This window comes from Alligator mississippiensis, chromosome 3, assembly GCF_030867095.1.
Source record: "Alligator mississippiensis isolate rAllMis1 chromosome 3, rAllMis1, whole genome shotgun sequence".
Classification (NCBI taxonomy): Eukaryota; Metazoa; Chordata; order Crocodylia; family Alligatoridae; genus Alligator; species Alligator mississippiensis.
The window spans coordinates 242,394,560-242,413,710 of record NC_081826.1 but is presented as its reverse complement, the minus strand read 5'-3'; the positions used below and the strand labels follow the sequence as shown (position 1 = coordinate 242,413,710).

The 19,151-nt window shown below is 41.1% G+C and overlaps 1 protein-coding gene across 2 annotated transcripts; it reads right to left on the bottom strand.

Annotated features, from left to right (window-relative positions):
* Positions 1 to 3,304: 3,304 nt before the first annotated feature.
* ARRDC3 (arrestin domain containing 3) lies at positions 3,305 to 18,612 on the bottom strand. Of its 2 annotated transcripts, XM_006274232.4 has the most exons (8): positions 18,064 to 18,607; positions 14,581 to 14,662; positions 12,283 to 12,430; positions 10,994 to 11,096; positions 10,369 to 10,625; positions 9,756 to 9,918; positions 8,726 to 8,880; positions 3,305 to 6,091 (listed from the first exon to the last, which is right to left on the bottom strand). In XM_006274232.4, exons 1-8 carry the CDS (start codon positions 18,341 to 18,343, stop codon positions 6,035 to 6,037), a joined length of 1,245 nt encoding a protein of 414 aa, XP_006274294.1. In that variant the 5' UTR covers positions 18,344 to 18,607; the 3' UTR covers positions 3,305 to 6,034. The 2 variants fall into 2 exon arrangements, with proteins under 2 accessions (XP_006274294.1, XP_019338863.1); XM_019483318.2 differs by lacking the exon at positions 3,305 to 6,091 and having other exon boundaries at positions 8,787 to 8,917; positions 18,064 to 18,612.
* Positions 18,613 to 19,151: the final 539 nt, after the last annotated feature.

Sequence of the window (19,151 nt, the reverse complement as noted above, 5' to 3'; positions counted from 1 at the left end):
AAGCAGGATGTAGTCATTTTTCCTTCTGGTTATGATGTTTCATATTTCACAGAAGAGTTAAAAGATGGAATGCTTTCTGGGCAGGAATTTCTTATGTGGACTTGGTTTAGGGAAGAATGGGTCATTTAAGGCAGATGTGGTCCTGAGCATGGCTTGAATATCTCAGACACCTGCTGGGCTGAAGAAGAGGTGATATTTCTGTCTATGGAGGCATGTCATGATGGCTAATTAAATTAATCTGTGCTCTTTTCATGCCACTCTTTGAGAGCCCCTTTCCAGGGAGTTCTCACAAACCGAATTCTGCACTGTCGGGGCAGCTTCTTCACACTGATCCCTCTTTTTGTAAATGGAGTCAACTTTGTTCTATCACCAGAGGCGCACAGACTTGTTACATTTCTCTTTCCCACTAGCTGTGGGAGGAGGATGTGTGGAGAAGTAACACCATGAAAGCTAGAACATGCTAATTTTATGGCATGTTTCCATGATATGCAATACATTTTCCTCTTTGCCTGATCATTTCATTCACTTTTTTTCTCTCTTCACTGCATCACTGCCTTTGTTCACTGTCTGTCTTCCAAGACTGAGGCAGCCTATGTTCCAAGGTGCTCAAAACAGCTTCTCAAAACAACAGTTTCTTTCTGTTACAGAATTGCTGGCACCACCCTGAATCTTCCTTATTATGAAATAGGTCAGGTGAAAGACACATACATAGTTCTTGTTGCATCTGGCCTCCACATAGACGCTATCACTTTGTCCTGGTGTCTACTGGTTTGGGAGATATGAGAATTTAGCTCTAAAAATAGCAGGCTGTAGCTATGAGGAAGCATTTTAAAACTGCATGATTATTTTGATAACAAAGAGGTCACTTTTTTCCATTCTTAGGGTATCATCTGGGTATCAGGCAAAAAAAACAACAACCCCCTGCCTTATCTGCTAAGGTCATCCAAGGTTACAGTCAGATGGCAAAATGTTGTGCTGTAAGTAGGTTTGCTAGAAAAAAGTCTGAACCGTATTTTATTTAAAGCACTGCTCATTTAGTAAAAAGCACTGGCATCTTTTACAAGAAACCTTTTTCTGGGTATCACTCAAAAGGTGCATTCTTCTGATTCTTCTGTAACTTGATTGTTGGTGTCAGGCTGAACTTTGGCTAGGCAATAGTCCCCCAGAGTAGCTGTCTTCATATAAGGTATTCACTCCAGTGCCCTGTTCGAAATTCACAGAAAGGCTTTTATTTGTGTAGCCTGGGTGTACATGGGTTTGTACTCCTCTCTCCAATTGCGGGAATTATTGGCAGGGCAGGGTGCTATGGAGGGACACAGCAGCCCGTGACGTACTTCATTCCCTATAGAGTTAGGCCCAGTCAATTAATTACTTAACTATATACAAACTTATTATTACAACAAAACCATTAAAGGGTAAGGACATAGATTATATATATATATGTACAAATTTACAAAACAATAAACCCTATACCATATATATCTTTCACATCACACCCAATTATTATTTAAAAATGCAAGCAAACAATAAAACAATCCAGAACAAAGGATATTGATTGGGCAACTTTTTAACTGTATAAATATACAAACTATTACTTTAACTTATTCACTTAAACTATAAGGCACAGTCTACAAATATAACAAGCAATTCTTAGACTACCTGGGTGCCCTCCAGGGCAGGGGCCTCACTCCCAAGGTACCACTACAGGAAAGGTGAGGGGAAAGAAAAAGAAGAGGGAGACCCCAAAGTCTTCCAAGCCCCCCCATCACCCAGGAGCAGCCTGCGTGGTGCCTCTTCACAACTCTGGGGGTCCCTCCCCTGTGGAGACCCTCTTTCCAGGGTAACTTACTACTTTACAGTCCCAGAGGGCTGCCTCCTGTTTTTCAGGTCGAGCTGTTCCCCGCCTGGCTTTCCTGCCACCCGTTTGCTGCTGCCGGCCTGACTTACGACCACATGCACCACTGTGTGCAGTGGGCACTTCGCCTTGTGCTACGGGTTGGAGGCCTGGGCAGCCTTGTACAGCACTGGGCCCTCTGTGCAGCATCATCTGCACTGAGCTGCTGCCCCGTGCCAGCAGCTGTAGACCTGAGTCACCTCATGTGGCTCCCAGGGTCTCTCACCTTCCGTGCAGCGCCTCCGGCACCGAGCTCCTGGCCTCACGTGGACGGTGGGGACCTGAGCTGCCCAAGCGCACATGTACAGGAGGGCCTTTCTTAGCAGCAGTCCTGAATATAGCACAGGGGCAATATAACACATGGATTGGGCTATGGTAAGTGAAACCAAAAATGTCTGATTTCAGTAAAAAGCTAATGTGATTATTTTGATATGGCATGAACTACTAACGGACATAAAATACACGTTTAACAGCAAAAGGTAATCAGTGATTAGAATGACTTACAAAGGGTTGCTAGATTCTCCATTACTAATTATTTTTAAAACCAAGATTGGGCATTTTTCCCCCCTTAAAAAAGAAATCCAAAAAAGAATAGTCTGGGAATTTCTGCAACTTGTTTAGATTAGCAAAATGGTCTCTTCTGGCCTTTTAGCCTATGAAACCTGTCTTTGGGTACCAAAATACCAGCATTGCCAAGGCTACAGAATTTCTGAACACCTATCAACAAAAAGTGCATTGGAGTTGAGAGCCCCTGGCTTCCAGCCCAGTGAACTTTTCCTTAGGCCAAACAACATTTTTAAACAGGAAGACTAAGATAATCCATTTTGTCAGAGGTTCAACTGCGCGTGGTATGCGGAAGCAAGATGCCATTGTAATAGATTCACTTATGGAATGTACAAGGACTTTATTACTGAACCACGGATGGGAGATAGCAGTTTTCAGTATGAATGGATTTTCAAGAAACAGTAAACGGTACCTCTCTGACCCTAACGCTACTGTCTGCTAAGTTTCATGTCCTAGCTTCAAATCATGGAAGCCCTAAAAGCTTAAAAAAATGCTAGTAGACAACAGTGTTAGACAACATAGAGATAATCATGGATTTTTTTTTTTTTTTTTACATATAAACACAGCATCCTGTAATGATGTGCGTCTTGCAAATTAGACATGATTTCCTTCTAGGAAATTGTTTGGACTCTGGTTTCCCCATGTAGACCCAGCCATTAGAAGTCTAGAACTCAGCGCTTCTGCTGTATCAGATCCACAAATCATGAACAGCTTTAGTGAAGTTAACATGGATCAAACTGTGACAAAATAAAATGTTCTTTAAGTTGCAGTCGTGTCTCATGAATTGTGTTCTCTCTCCCTCCCCCCCCCCCCCCCCCCCCAAGTAAAACCACTCAAGAAAACCAATTGTTTGAGTTTTTTCTAAAAAAAGTTTATTTCCACAAGGAAGAGCAATAGGAAAAATTAAATGGTTTTCCACGTATTGTTTTTTTAAACAGAGTCTACAAGGACATAGTCAGCACCAAAACTAAAAAAAAAAAAAAAGGAAAAAAAAGAAGAAAAAAAAGTACAAACAGCCATAGAATATAACTATAAAGCAAACATTTAATATTGCACTTTGTTTTTCTAAAGTTTTGGATTTTACTTATTTTTTCCTTAATTAAGGTCATGAGTCTATCTCAAATACTGGGCTACAACCGTGAACCCTCACACTTTATAATAATGTTGAGAATTGACCAATATTTATAAAAGGAAAAAAAGTAATGCCTCTAAAGAACTGAATAAAGAAATATTTTAATGGAAACTTTTCTTTGATAAAGGTTTTAGATCTTTAAATCTGACCAGTTTTGTGTTGCAGTGCCAATTACTATAATATTGGTCAATCCTGCTTTATATATAATTTTTCCATTATACTGTGATAAGTATTAATGCTATGTGTATCAACAATTGTTCCCTAGTCCATTCAAACAAACAAACAAACAAAGGAACAAAAAACATAAAAATAAAATAAAACCACCAAATGCCCTTTTATGCCAAAAATCCCATCAGCTCTTTTTCTGTAGGGGAGGGACATTCACAAAAATGGCCTAATAAGATAAGACATCACCCAATTTCCTTATTATCTAATATATTAGTTTGCTTACAGAAGCCCAAACCCTTTAACTGAATCACTTAAAACGCGATTCTTATTTATACTGGGTTTTTTTCACCCTGTCATCATTTTTAAACATGAAGTGTCTTCCATGTTTTCATAAAGGCCACTTATGGAAAAGCCTATCTTGTCATTTCTGAAGCCTTAAAAATAAGAAAGCATTTTGTAAGAATAAGCACCAGGCCGGAGACAAAACTTCCCCTTGTCCCCCACTTCCAGCTACTTTATAATAGATGGCGTAAATGGTAGAAGGGACGTGAATTCATAGAACAGTCAACATGAAAACTGCATACCCATTAAAAATATGGGCTGCTTTTTTCTGAAGAGGAAAGTTTGTATAATGAGTAGCTTTCTGCAAACAAACGTACAAAATCCCTACTGCTTATGTGCTGGTTTTTGTGCTACAAGATAAACTGGTTCCCTGCCACCCTCAGGTACACTGGGTTTACGCATGTTATGCAGGGTAGAAGCAGTTTGCATGTAGCATTTAAGTGTTGTATGAATGTTTTGTTATATGCAGAACACCAAAGAGGATGTAATCAAAGCAAAATCTCTGCTATATAGTATTTTAGTAGGACTAGTAACTGCAGTAGTCCAGTTCAGTTAGTTTCATTATTCTGCTTATCTTTTTTTGTCCTTATAATTTTGTAAACACAAAATGCACAGACTAAACTTTCTTACTACAACCTTAACCACTTTTTTTTAAATATACTTTGTACTAGTATACTATCTCTATGTATGTATAGAATTTCTGGTGATTAAGTTGCTATGTATAAAAATAAACTCACTTTCCCACCTCAACCCTATTTATGGGATGAGAATGGAAAGCCTCTCTCTGAATTATGGCCAGAACTTTTTTTTAAAATTTAAACTTGCTTAGGTCTTGGCTAGTGTATGCTGGTGCTGCCTTCATTTTGCTTCATTTTTAAGCTTCACAAGTTGACTCTCTCTTCATAAATTGTAGAAAAGATAAAAAGGGAATAAGGGTGGGTTTGTTACTTTTGTGTATGTCCCTATTCCAAATCCCCCTTAAAAAAACCCAACAAAAAACCGAACAAACAAAAAACCCCAGAAAACCCACAAACACAAAACAAAAAGTAACAGTGCAACATAAAACAAATAGCATTCCAACAGTTTGGCAAGTGATGAGTTCACCTGAGATTAAGTGATTTTTTTTTTAGGCAGTCTGTAACAAAATGCTGCTTTGCGGTAATAGTAGAAAGGCAACAAATTCTTAAAAGAAATCAAGAAAGTATACAATCTTGACAAAGTCTCTTATTAGTTTCCTTCTGTTATCTTCCCCCCGCTACACATCTGTTGCTTATCTACTACAGTAGGCTGCAAAACATACAGCAAGAAGGATTGGCTTGAAGGCATTTGATGTTTGTAAATAAATCCACAACAGGATCCAAGCTGAAGAGGTGATACATGATCAGCCTACTAGGACAATTCTGAGCATGTGCATATGCAGGTAAAGTCCAGGCTACATTAAATTAAAAAAAAAAACGTCAGTGCATTTGTTATCTTAAGTTTTTTCAAAGCTTTCTTTTGCTCCTTGTTGTGCGGACTACAAACAAGTTAGAAGGGGTAATAACAGTCCGGCATAAATGAGAAAGCTGTAGTGACACTGAACCGCACAACGTAAGCAATGAGCATGTGCAAATTTTCAAATCAGAGGAAGTCATCCCTCTCTTTTACAACATGGTGAGTGTTTTGACACATATGACCGTAGGCTAATAAGGCTGCTCCTAATATGTGCCAGTATTTAAGGGAAAAAAGCTCAGGTCTTCAAGCATAAGGAGCAGGCCTATGGTGTTGCTGTAGGCTTCAAAAGCATGATCACAGGTTTTCATTTATTCACCGTTTTACAGGCAAGAGCAATACCACTTCCTTTGAAAGTGTAATCTCCACTATGATGCCTTGATCTTCAACACGGCAGAGATATGATTAAAAACCGAAGTCAAGTCAGCTTGCAATGATTTCCTTCAGCGAGAGGGACAGGATGGTCTGTCATCTGTGGGCTGATCTGGGTTTGGATCAATCTAAGTGAAAATAAAAAAAGAAACAGAGAGGAAAATTAAAACCATAAGGAAAAAACAAAACAAACCTCAGAAGTCCAAATTATTAAAGTTAAGTATCTTGAGATAGTGAGCAGTGATAGGTATTTGTTTCTGACCCCAAACTCATTGAAGTCAACGAATAGACTCCAGTTGACTATAATGGGCTCTGGCTCAGGCTAATAAAAGGTCTATGTTAGCTTTTACCTAATTAACCTCTGAGTTTTGTATATTTTAAATACAATGAAAGGTTACTGCTGAGAGACTTAACTGCTTGGATGTAAAGACTTAAATAGTGATGTGTGAAGGGTGATTTTTCTGGATAAAACTTATTTGCCATTTCAAGCAAATTTTGTTTCAAACACAATTTTCTGTTTGAAATATGTTGGTTTCTTAAATGTGAAACAAAACACTTCCTGGTAATACTAGGCTGACCTGTTAAGACTAGGGGGAAAAAAAAAAAAATCACTTTATTTTGTCACTATTTTTTGTTACAGCCTTTTATTTAGCATGAGAATGAACTGATTTCCTCTGAGGTGTTTTAAACTTGCATTGTCTTGCCCTGCCATTTTAAAACTGTTCATATCGCAAAATATGAAAAAGGAATACACTTATTGAAAACCAAATGCCTGGGACATCTGGCTATCTATTTTAGGAATATTAGCGTTGCCCATCAATGTACTATTTTGTGAATTCAATGGTGTTAGATGCCCACTGAGTTTCTTAACGTGCCTATGTATATGAATCCTGAGGTACCTAAATACCTTTAAAAGATTGGCCCTAGGTACATGTCATTTAAAAAAAAAAAAAAGAACTAACCCTCCAACAATTAAGTCCCTTAGGGGACTTCTTAAGAGTCTTTAGCATTACTAATGAAAAAAAAAAATCAGCTAAGTTAATATTCCAGAAGACAAAAATATCACCATACTACAATCTGTACTTGCCTAATATTGCTTTTTTTAAAAATGTGGCATTAATTAGCCTTTTTGTTCTGCACAAACTGTTTTCATTCTTGCAGATTTTAAGTATGTGTCATAAAAGACACCTAAAGACTGTGTCTTTAAACAGGGCCATCCTATGGTGCTTTATAAAACTAAATATCCATCTTAGAAAAAATAATGAATTTAAGACTGATTTTTAACTCAGAAATTGATCCAAACATGTTACCTCTCAGCCGGAAGCTGATTCTAATAAAAGTCCATTGTGATTCATGAAAGCTCTACATCAAGGGTTTCAGAGCATAAAAAAAAAAAAAAAAGAGGGCCACAGAACCAGGCAGGGAATATTCTAAGCTAGTGGAAGGAATGAGAACAAGGGGCAGGGGAAAAAAAAGTGGGGTGAGGAGGAGTGAAAGGCATAAGAGATGCATTTTGGATCTAAACTATGTTAAGTGCTTTAGATTTTAGAACAAACAAGACCCCCCAAAACAGCCCCCCTCCTCCCAATGAAGTACTTCTTTGGTTTAGCAGAGAATTGACACTATGGCACGAGTTACAGGCCTAGTAACATAGTTGAATTCGCCTAGAGATATCTGGTTGGGTTTAGATGACTGAACCAGAAACAAAGGAAGTCACACTCTTTGGCAAGCAAATAAATGAGAACCTGGCTAACAGAAATGGGAAACAGAGAGGTAGCTGCTGGCTATTACCTTTCTCATTACGCTGGCCTCCACTATCAACTATATACAAGAATAACATTCTGGAAAAAATATCCCAAGAGTTAAGGGCTGCCAAAAGTAGTATAATTCTAGGCTCATAGGCATATCATGCTAGAGATGTGAATTATAAAAAACAAATATAAAAAAAACCTCTGGATGTGCCACCTTTCAAATTTAGGGATGCAAAATTTGAAAATGTAAGGGTGATTTGCAAATTGGAAACTGATCTAAACATGTCACCTATCAGCTGGACGTTGATTCTAGAAAAGTGGGTTGTGAAAAGAGAGATTAGTTTATATCCTGAAATAAAATTGAAGACTTCTAACATGATGCATATATAGTTATCATTTTGCCATACTATGGGGTTAACAGAACAGAGCATACTGGGCCAACAGGAAGTTAGAGAAAATAATAGAGATAAGGAAAAAACCAAAGGGGGTGGGGGGAGGTGGGAGGGGAAACAGTTCATTCGCTCCAATGGGAAAGAGATGAAAGATTGGAGAGAATCTATTTTATTCCTATCCAGGTTACTGTAAGAGGTATACTGAGCAGATAGCAGATCAGGCACTAAAACAGAAGTGACCTACTATGGGAGGGGGTTGATAATTTTCAAAAGTGGTTGCCTTAAGTTAGTTGTAAATTTAAATGTAGATGCCGAGACAAGGAGATATAACCTTTATTGAAGGAGTATTGAGCATAAACAGCTCCTACTTTCTAGTCCAGATTCCATTCTCAGCTACTTTGCATAAATCTTCTACAGCAATGATACTGACATGAATGAAATTCCTGAAAAGCTATTTTGGTGCACGTCTTGTTCCACCGTCTTTGCTTGCAGAGGTTAATAGAATTATAGAAGGGTGGAACATAGTTCTCATTTCCAGCTTATTAAGAGTTCCTCCACAAAAAAGCAGAATACAAACACCTAAGAGCCATAGTAATTAATGGCATATTTGTATACTTACCTCTGAATAAAGAGGTGGAGGCAGAAAACGAAATTCTTGGATGTAGGCGAATAATGGTCCTTGAAGTGCCCTCTCAAAATCGTCACAGGCAGCTAGGGGTGCAAGGCTGGACTGTCTTTGCTCCTCTGTGACCACTTCTGCATAGCTAGGAGGTGCTAGAGGGAAAAGGTACACGCAGTTCGAACTACAGTTCTTATGCATGTCAAAATACATAATATGACAAATATTAAAACTTTAATCATTAAAAAAGTTAAAGTGCTCAGTGACAAGAATTATAGCTATGCTTTTGTATACAAGACTATACTATACTATTTACAGAAATTAAAATTTACACTGTTAAGATGACTGACAATCATCATAGACTTTAGGCTTGATTATCCCCCTAAAATCTGGGTATGGGACAGCACACTTTTCTACCTAGGCAAGCAAAGAGTGAGATGACCTCACTTTCTTTTGGAGGCCTCTCTTTGGGCCTAAAGTTCATGCACATGGATGTGTTGACAACTGAGAAAAACAAATTACAGGGAGGGGAAATATATATAATTCTACCAGTGAGCAATGCAGAGATTCCCTGCACAAAAGTTGATACAGCCCAACCTATGCTATCTTTCCACCAGGTTCCCAGCTTTAAATGGGCCTTCATCTGGACCCGACAGCACTGCTGCAATGGACTGGGCTGCTTGCAAGCCAGGGAAGTAACTGGGGACTAGTAATTGGAGATACTGAAATTCCACGCTGAAATCCCCTAGTGTCCTGTGCCATCTGCACCGATTCCCATGGACCTTTAAGATGTTGGAGCAGCTGGGCTCCACTGCTCTTTCTACAACATAAAAAAAGGGAACCACAGACCCACCACAATATAACTGCATGGTGCAGAAATTGCATGGAAAGAGACCCATATGGAAATGTCCTCCCGCCATATGGGTTTTACTGAGAAAGGGTTTTTTAATAAAATGGTGATGAGGTAAATCAGACATACAAGCCCAAAATACTATTAAAGCAGCTGAGATTAATATTAAAATCAATTTACCTTCAGGTCTTTCAGGCAGTGTAAGACCAAGCCAATTCATATTCATGCTACACTGGCTGCTTACACTTGATGTTCTGCTGCCAAACGGATGTAGAGGAATAGTACCAATGACAAGTGGTAAATTAAGGAATAAGTCCATTGCTCCAGGGATATCAACATATACCTAAAAAGTAAATGACAAAAAAAGCCTGTGAATAGACGCTGGTTTGAATCAGTCCCTAGGGGGTTAATTCTGCCCTCAGTTCTAGGTGAGAGTTATACTTGCTTCTAATACACTATTTTAAAGGATTGTGCCAAAAAGAAGTGCTGAGCCCTACCAAGTTAAATAGAAGTTGAGAGATCTTCACATTAGGTACAAAATATTTTAAAAATTGCCATGGCTGTAAATCATCTGCCATTTGTCACAGAATCAGAGGGTTGGAAAGGACCTCAAGCATCACACCTAGGCCAACCTCCTGGACAAATGCAGGACTTGCTATTCCCAAACCTATTCTCCTTTATGCATTTCAACAATGATGCATTGATTTTTTTTTTTAAAACAAAATTAGCATGGGATCATGCCTCCAAAAAAGTTATGCATATGCTTAAGAGAGAATATGAACAGGACACATACCATTAATGAATATTCCACACGGATTATACTACAATCAAGGATTGAGGGAGAAACGGGTGGAATTTTCAACTGTTTGCCATTCCACGTTTCTGTTTTCCCAGATGACAGGGATTCCCCACGCAGGTTGGCAACAAGCTGCTTCACTTCCTTCATTTTCCCTTTGGCATAGAATGCCTGTGTTTGGTAAATGGCTGCCTTTGGCACAACCATACGGGAAGAGCAGTTCTCAATCTCAGCAAAAATCTGAATTGATTCACCTGGAATGAAACAGAATTTCATTCAGTTCACATCTGCTTACATGAAAACACATATATTTTTAAATATGTTTACATGGTTACAATGGGCCAGCTCCTGCCAATATTAAATTTATTGGCAAAAATATTCATTGATAGCAATAAGTAGAATGAAGTTCAAGTATGAGCTGATGTGACAAGTGTGCAAGGCTAGTAAAGGAAAATGTACTTTTCCAATTTGAAGTTACAGCTATGATGCATCTGTTTCAAGCATGCTCAGAAGACCACAATATGCAAATGAAAAAACTACCTGGATACTTATTTATGTAAGGCCATGAATTGAAAAGGGTAATTTTAAGAGAGTGAAGAAAGAAGTTATTCTTGCTACATACCTGGGGTGTAGCCCTTCCTTTCAATTTTGGCACTTAAGGATATTGGGCCTGAGGTACAAAACCAACAACAGAGAGTCTTCTCTTTTGTGCCTGCTTGGGGTGACTGCAAAAAAAACAAACAAACCCAGAATTAATTGTGCATGTTAATGAGGCTCTAATTAATGCAGAGAAATAGTATTAAGATGCTAAATGGCAAAACCCTGCTGGTTTTACTCAAAAGAATATTTATGTTGACTTCCTTAACACTGTACGAGTAAACAAAGAATGTTTTGTTCCAATTCCAATCTAGCACTGGTATTATTTACCTTACCAGAGCTACCTCAATTAGTCTCATCCTCACTGAAGAATTCATTGAAAAAACAAAGACAATCAGAAAAATTTTGCTTTAGGGAAAATTAACAGCTTTTTGGCCCACATATCTTCAACATAGTGTCAATAGTTTTTCATAAAATTGTAACCAAAAGCATCTTTCTACATTTCACTTAACTATATTTCATGTAAAACAAAATCCAACTACTTTAATCCTGAATATTAACTTTTTTGCTGTTCTCAGAATAAACCTGCTCCTATTCCCACCTAAATCAATGAAGTTTGCATTGTTTTATGTGAGATCACGATTAATGGTCTACTCAAGTTCCACATACATCTGTCCTTTGATTTAGTAGAGATTATAGGTGAGGCCATAGATCCTCTGATAAAATCTGATTTTTCATCCATATATAAATCCCCCACTCCCTTATTTCAATGACTTTTAAATTTTGCATGCATTGCTCATTGAGAAGAAAGAAAAAGGATTTTAGGCCAAACTGAAATTATAACCTCTTTGAAAACATCTTGTCCAATATCAAAAAGATGTAGTATAAAAAAGTGTTAGTTCCTCTCCACTGGTAGGAAGCTATATTAAATTTATCACTTATGCACTACAGCACAGTTTACTGTACATTTAAGTTTCACAGTCTGTTATTAGAAGATTTGTAAGAATAGTGCTCTTTTAGCAGCTAAATTGTTCTGTATTAAATTGACAAGAAATACTGAATAGAACTCTCCTGAATGAGAATTTTTTGTAATTTGCCACCGATTCAGTTTACAGATAAATATAAAATATAGATAACTTCAACTCCAACCACTTTGTAACTTCTCAATATGGCAGTTTGCTATGAGTTGCTAAAATGGGTTAGTCACCTGCAGTTTAACTAGCAGATAGTATTAAAATTAGATTTTGTAATGGTTTCAGTGACTATAGATATGCCAAATACAAAAACAGTATATACACATCTCTCAATTCTTACCAATAATGAAGGAGTGTTGATATCTATATGTTCAAAGACTGTAAATTCCTTCTTTAATTTCACTGGTAGAAGCCAAGGTCTGTGCAATTCGGCTTTCACCCAATAGCGCACACTGCCATGTCTGCCTTCAAATGAGGTAGCAAGTGGTCTGTGCAGGACAAAGGTCAAAATTGAGTAAGCCTTTTTCTGTCTCTAACAGTGATACAATTGATCAAGCTGCACTGTACCATTTATTTATCTAATTAAGTACAACTTACTTAGAAAGTTTCCACATTTCAAAAAGATCAACTTTGAAAGAAAAATAGCTAATCATGAAATCTTTCAACAGTTATGATGTAGGAATGTGATGCATTTTTGTCTTTGGTAGTATATTTTGTGAGTTAACTTCTGTGTAAAGTACACTTGTACCTGCCCTCTAATAGTATCTGGCTTTTCCTTACTTAAAATGTATGACCTGTTGTTCTTGTAGCTCACCTTAACTAATTTAAGACACTCCAAATAGTTACCTAATCCCTTTGTATTTGCTCCCAAACCCCCTGTAGTTTGATGAGGCTACCTTAAACTGTCTTTCAGAAAACCAAAATCCAGCAGTCTCTACTCTGAACTTTCACTGAAGACACTGGGAGTTAGTTCTATCTGTGGGAAAAACAACCTTGAGGGATCGACCATATGCTTTTCTAACATTTAAAAAATATCTAAATCTCAAATCTGCATCATTTTGGGTACCATGAATTTTAATACTATAGGTTTTGACACACAGACTACAACAATTAAACTCAGTCTCACAAACCCGTTACATTGTGGGAGAGTAATTTATTTCAGTCTAAAATGAGACCTATTTGCACACCTGAAGTAGTGGGCGCTTTTTTTTTCTTGATGAACAAACTGAATAAACTTATTTAGTCATTGTTCTGGTCAGTACTAGCTGTCTGAAAGTGTGTATCGTTCCTAAAGCTTTGTTTTGTCAGCCCTCTTTCACAAGATCTGCTTCATCTGCAGCAAATTTAATCAGTTAATTTTACGGTCACCCTTTTAGGTCTGTACCCTATTCTGCTGCTCATCTTCCATACCAAACTCTTGATCTCTTTCAAATAGTGTCTTTAGTTTTAATATCCAAACTCAAACTTGTTTCACCATTATCATCCTTGCTTCTGGAATGGTAATTGATGGGCTCATCAGAAGCCAGTTTAGCATTCTAGAATTCTTATATGGGTCCTTTTTGACAAGTTTTAGTCATATCTATTGCAAACAACTGTACTATTCATACGATTCCTTCTGAGACCAATGTTAGGAAGGGCTAAATACCTGCAACTCCTATAAAAGCCAGTGGGAATATTAGATACCCTGCACCTCAAATAATATGAAATTTTACTGGCTCCACATTGTGTGGAGTTAGGATATCTTAACTCATATGGAATCCCTCCAAGGTTTTCTACCTCAGTGTAGGCTTTGCTTTTACCCCAAATCTTTTTCCCTCCTTCTCCCTTCTAACCACTTTGTCTCTCACTTAGTCACTCAGACATGCTGGTAAAGCCCATGAGATTGGGAAATTGTGTGAAGAGATTTCAATCACTTTACGTATACTTATGGACACTTGAGACGTTTTCTAAGAATGGACATCCCATGCATGTCTGTATTTATCACCCAAATATTTCTGTTAGCGTTCTTGCTCTTTGTTTTAATCCCCAAGATAATCTTGGTTCCTTGCTATGCATCTGTCTGCTTATTTCCTTCTTGGTTTCTATATAGCCACCATCTTGCAATCTGCATACAGATTTGCCTCCATTTACTAGTTTAAATCTCAGAACCATTTAATCTACATGAGTCCAGATACAGTTCATTTTCTTGCATCCATTCCAAACTGCGCCCAAACAGATTAGTACTGAATCCTGTTTGCAAAGTCTGCTTATCTACATGACTGAGGGAAGTTTAATGCAGCAAGAAGTGATCCCAGCAACTCTCCAGGGACCAGGATTGATCAATCAATCAATTTTCTCCTCCTTGTAGTGAGAGGAGCATCATATGGACAGCCAACTTATTCACATCATTTGCAACAGGTCAAAAAGGGAATGATTGATTTAAGAGTAACAGTTGGCTTTCAATTTTTTTTCCACTCACAATAATAATAATAATAATAATAATAAAAAATGTTAAGATTTGGTCCAGGTTGCTTCTTTTAGTGCAACCTCTCCCGTCCCTGAAAAAGTGTTCCCCACCCACTAAAATCTTTCACATGGTTTAATAAACATGTGCTTTAACATGGTATTACACAACATGGGTATTGCATGTAGTACTTACGTCTGTGGAAGCTCAAAGCTGAATGCATATTCATGCCTTCCTGAATGAATAGTGTGGAGGCCTTCTTCAGAATTGTCATCATCTAGGGGGGAAAAACCCAATATGCTATTCCACCTGAAAACATTTTACACATAATATATTACATAGGTTTCTTTCTTGTACTGAAAGGAAATGATATGCTTGTTATTAAATGTAAACTGTACAGACATATCCAGGAAGAGCACGCAGCAACTGCTGCAGCGTCCTTAGCCTGACGAAGGGTTTTTGAACCCGAAAGCTTGCTTAATAACTATTCTCCAACCATTTGGGTTGGTCTAATAAAAGATATCAAATTCACCCAAGGAACCTTGCCAGACATATCTAATTCACTTATACCCAAAAGTGAGTTATGACAACTGAATTGTTATGGGCAGGCAACATGGTCGGATGGAGTTAACACACAGACATAGGCCAGTTGCTTTTAATTCGGATTATTAGTACTTTGAATACAGTCCGGGACGTGGCTTACAACTCCATGCTTTATTCTGGAATCATCCCGATGACAACGTTTTTCCAGTATAATCCCTAGGGAAGTCCGAACTGAAACGGTTTCACGTTGTTCAGAGAGTAACCTCATGTCATACTGCACATCCAGCCTGCTGGGCAAGATTCAACTGCACAATCCTCCTTCCTTTTCTTCCCTACCCAGCCACCACACTGAGGTCTGAAAACCCTGAAGAGACCTTCTGCAAAACCCGATCTTGAAAGTACCAGAGAAACTAAGAGGCGGCGGCCGGCTCCTGCAACCGGTGTCACACAGACCCGGGTTCTCAAAAGCTCTGCAGTTGCATGGCTCCGTCCTGCCCAGCCGCCGCCTGGGAAGTTTCCCGGTGCCCACAAACAAGTTGCCCTTCTTTGTTCCCTCCCAACCCTGCCTGGGCACGGAGAGGCTGAAACGACCCGGGTGGCTTGCGACCCTGGCGCTGGGGAGGACCCAAGTCGGGTCAAGTGGAGATGCTGGAAGTGGCAAAATAACTGGAGGCAGGGAAAAAAATCGGGCACTTCCCCACCGCCTGAAGCACCGAAGGGGAGACCAAACAAGAAAAAGGGGGAGGGTAATATTTCGGTGGGGGTTGGTGCAGGGTTTGCTTCCCCCCCACCCTCCGAGAAGGGGCAAGGCTGCGAACCCCCGTCAGGGGCCAGGAATGGCGGAGGAGATGGGGCTGGGCAGGTGACTGGACCCCACGGCAGGCCGGGGACCCTCCTCTTCTCCTCGCCCTAAACTCCATGCCTCCCCCCCCGGCCGCCCGGCCGCTTTCTGCCAGCTCAGCAGTCCCCGGGAGCCGGGGCGTCGGCGGCGCTGTGGTAAACAAGTGCTGAGCTGTCAATCACAGACCAGACTGGAGCAGGAGAGGACCGGCCTAAACCGGCGCGAGCAGAGCCCCAACCAGCCGGCGCGCCCGGCGCTCGCAGGCGCACGGCACGGCACAGCACACGCGAGCGCAGGCGCGCAGCCTACCCTGGCGGGCGGGAGGGGCGGCACCCGCCACCTCCCCACGGCTTCTCTCGGGGCTTCCGGGCTGCAGCCCCCCCAGCCCCACAGCACACGGGCCCGATCCTGCCCCCGGCCGTAGGGCAAGGCGAGGAGGATCGGGCCCCCGCTGCCGGGGGAAAGGGGTTCTCGATCCCCAACCCCCCCCCAAACCCGCAGCGGCGCACGCTGGACTCCAGGAACCGGGACCTGCCCCGCCCCCACTGCGCCCCGCGCCAATCAGCGGCGGGCATCGCCTTAGCAACAGGCTAACAAACGGCGCCGGGCCAATGGCGGCGGCGCGGGGCGGGGCTGGGGTACTGAGCTGGTGTGACCGGCGTGGGGCAGAGTAGTGGGCACCCGGGCTGCCCGGTGGCCGCAGCGGCTGTGTGGGGTGCGGCCGCCACCGCCGACCCGCGCACCCACCCACCCACCAACCGGCCCCTTTGTTCGCTCCCTGTCCCGGGGGGCGCCCCGAGTCGCCTCCTGCAGTCATCCCCTGGGCTGTGGAGGGAGGGACACAGGCCCCTTGCCGCCCGGCATCCGCAGAGGGGGTGGGGAGAGGGCACGAACTCTGCCTGGGGAGGGACCCCATCATTTTACCTCAGGCCTCGCAACCCGCTCATTTTGTGAACATTAAAAAAAAAAATAAAAAAAAAAAATCCTTCCATTTATTCCAAAAGCCTTTGCCAGCGCAACCCCCTAAGTTCCCCTTGAATGAGATGGTTTTGTAAGGGGGGAAAGGGGACCCCCCCCCTCAGCTCCCGCACTGGTCTCTGCAGCACTTATTTATATATATGCAGAATAAGTGAAAGGGAACAAGGGGGGGGGGGAAGAAAAAAGAAAATTACATAACCAGTTTTAACATTATTTTCTTGTGCTAGGAATTAAGTCATCGCCACCACCTGACGCGTGTAACCAATCTGCGGAGAGGAGAGCTCGCACCCCCTCCCTCTCGCCAGGACTGGTCCCAAACAGGATTGAACCGCTTCTAACAAAGGGTGGAAACTTCAGAAAAACAAGCCAAGAGTCCCCTATACTTCTACCATGTCACCATTCAAACAATAGATTAGCCATCTGAAGACCCGCTGCCCCCTTGCCAAGGCTTGATTCCCCCTTTTTTCCCCCCCATTATTTGATAGGAATCTATTTTGCACTGTACGTGGCTGGCACAGCAGGTTTCAATGAATGCAGCTTCCCTGAACTCCCCAACTTAGGCATGATGCTCCAGTTGGGCACTTCAGGGACTCAAAGGAGGCTTGCAGGCAGACCTTTATACCTGCCTCTCTGACAGATGTGGCGTATAAAAGACATTCAGGTGATTTATTAACTTACTGGGGGAGGTGGGAGAAGAAGAAGCCACACGTGGAGTGCTGAGAGTGTATGTCAAAATAAGCCACAGGGAATCCTTTATCTGCCAACAATTATCCATCCTTCGAAAGGCCTCGCATAATCGATTTGAAAAATAGGAGTTATATCCATAGACGTCTAAAAGCCTGATTCTGTCTTGCATCTCAACATTTGATGAGAAGTTACAAAAAAGTCACTTAAAAGCATTAACTACCTGGCTTGGCCCCCCAGTTCTCAGTGCAATACGGAACACAACCCTGCTCATGTCTAGCTATAGCACAGTTTTTTTCTGACACACTTAAAATAATCATAAAATTGGAAGTGCCTCTGCAAGAAGCTCTGTTAAAGGCAGGTTGTTGGAGAAAGTCCTGTTTTGCAGGCACTTTGCAGATAAAGTCTGACCCACCATCAATGTCCATATCATCAAAACCTACAGCCCCTAAGAGATGTAGTACATTTTCACATCCTTGTATGTTGTGGTTTTTAATGGATATAATAACCAGCCCCCCTCCAAAGACTGTTCAAGCCAAGAGGATGCGAAGATGTGCATGCCTGCTTGCATCAAAAATGACTGTGTAGGATTTTGACTCCCGAATTAAAATGAAAAAAAAAAAACAACTTACCTCTCTCGTGCCCAATTAAGATGTCCTTATGGTTGAAATATTCTACTTCTTCAGTGTAATTCTGTGTATAGGCAGTGTTGGATCCAGCATTTCTAGATTCAGTCCAGCGCACTTTTGCATGTCCTCTTGCGTGAATTTTAAGAGATTTCACTCGAATTTCCCCAGTAACTTCTAAACTGACCCTTCCTGAGACTGTGTCCCCGCTAGAATAGACGGGGACGTTGCTGTCATTGAGACAGTCAAAGCTTATTGTCAAACTCTTCACCTTCCCCAGCACCATTTTTTTTTTATAACAAAGTCTATAAAAATATACTGTAAGAAAAAAACCCCCAAAATCAAAGTCAAGATCTCATATAAAATGGGATCTTCACTTGACACTGTTCAAAGCCTCTGCCGTGCAAAAAAGCTTGCAGGCAGGACCAGTGTCTGCTCTACAAACGCTTCATTGGGCTTGCTGGAAAAGTCACAGCACTAGTGGCTGTTCAGCTACTACCCAGCTCTGAGGTCTCTGTACAAAGACAGGGAGGCTGCGGACTGCCAGCTCACTTTAAGACCAGCTTTGTGAAAAACAACCCCACTGCGCATGTGCGGGCGGCTGCTGCTTCCCTTCTGTCTCACTGCTACAGGAGGTGTAACACAGAAGGCGACCGTGCTGTGGAAGAGGACCTGGGTCTGCTCTCCATTGTGTGTCTCTTGCAGTGATCGCCCCCCTAAACTCTTTCAAACGTGCCCCTCTAGGCCAGCACCCCAAAGCTTCTAATGGCAGGAATGCAGCATTATAAATGCAGCGGAAGGAGGAAGGAGAGTGGTCTAATGCCAGAGCCCTTACAGCTGACTAAGGACACAGCCTCGAGCCCGAAGCATTTGCTTCTGAATGCTGCTGGAAGAGGCTTGAAGAGTTGGGAGAGAAATGAACTGAGGAATCTGCCTTTTATTCGGGAGAAGAGATTTTGGATGGTTCATCTGCTTCAAGCACAATCTGGTGCATTCCAAAAGGCAAAATATTTGCTCTTCAGAAGTATCTTAATGAGCCAGAAATAGAAGTCGATCTTGGCAGGACTAGTTTATCCCCAGCCAGAGGGTGGGAT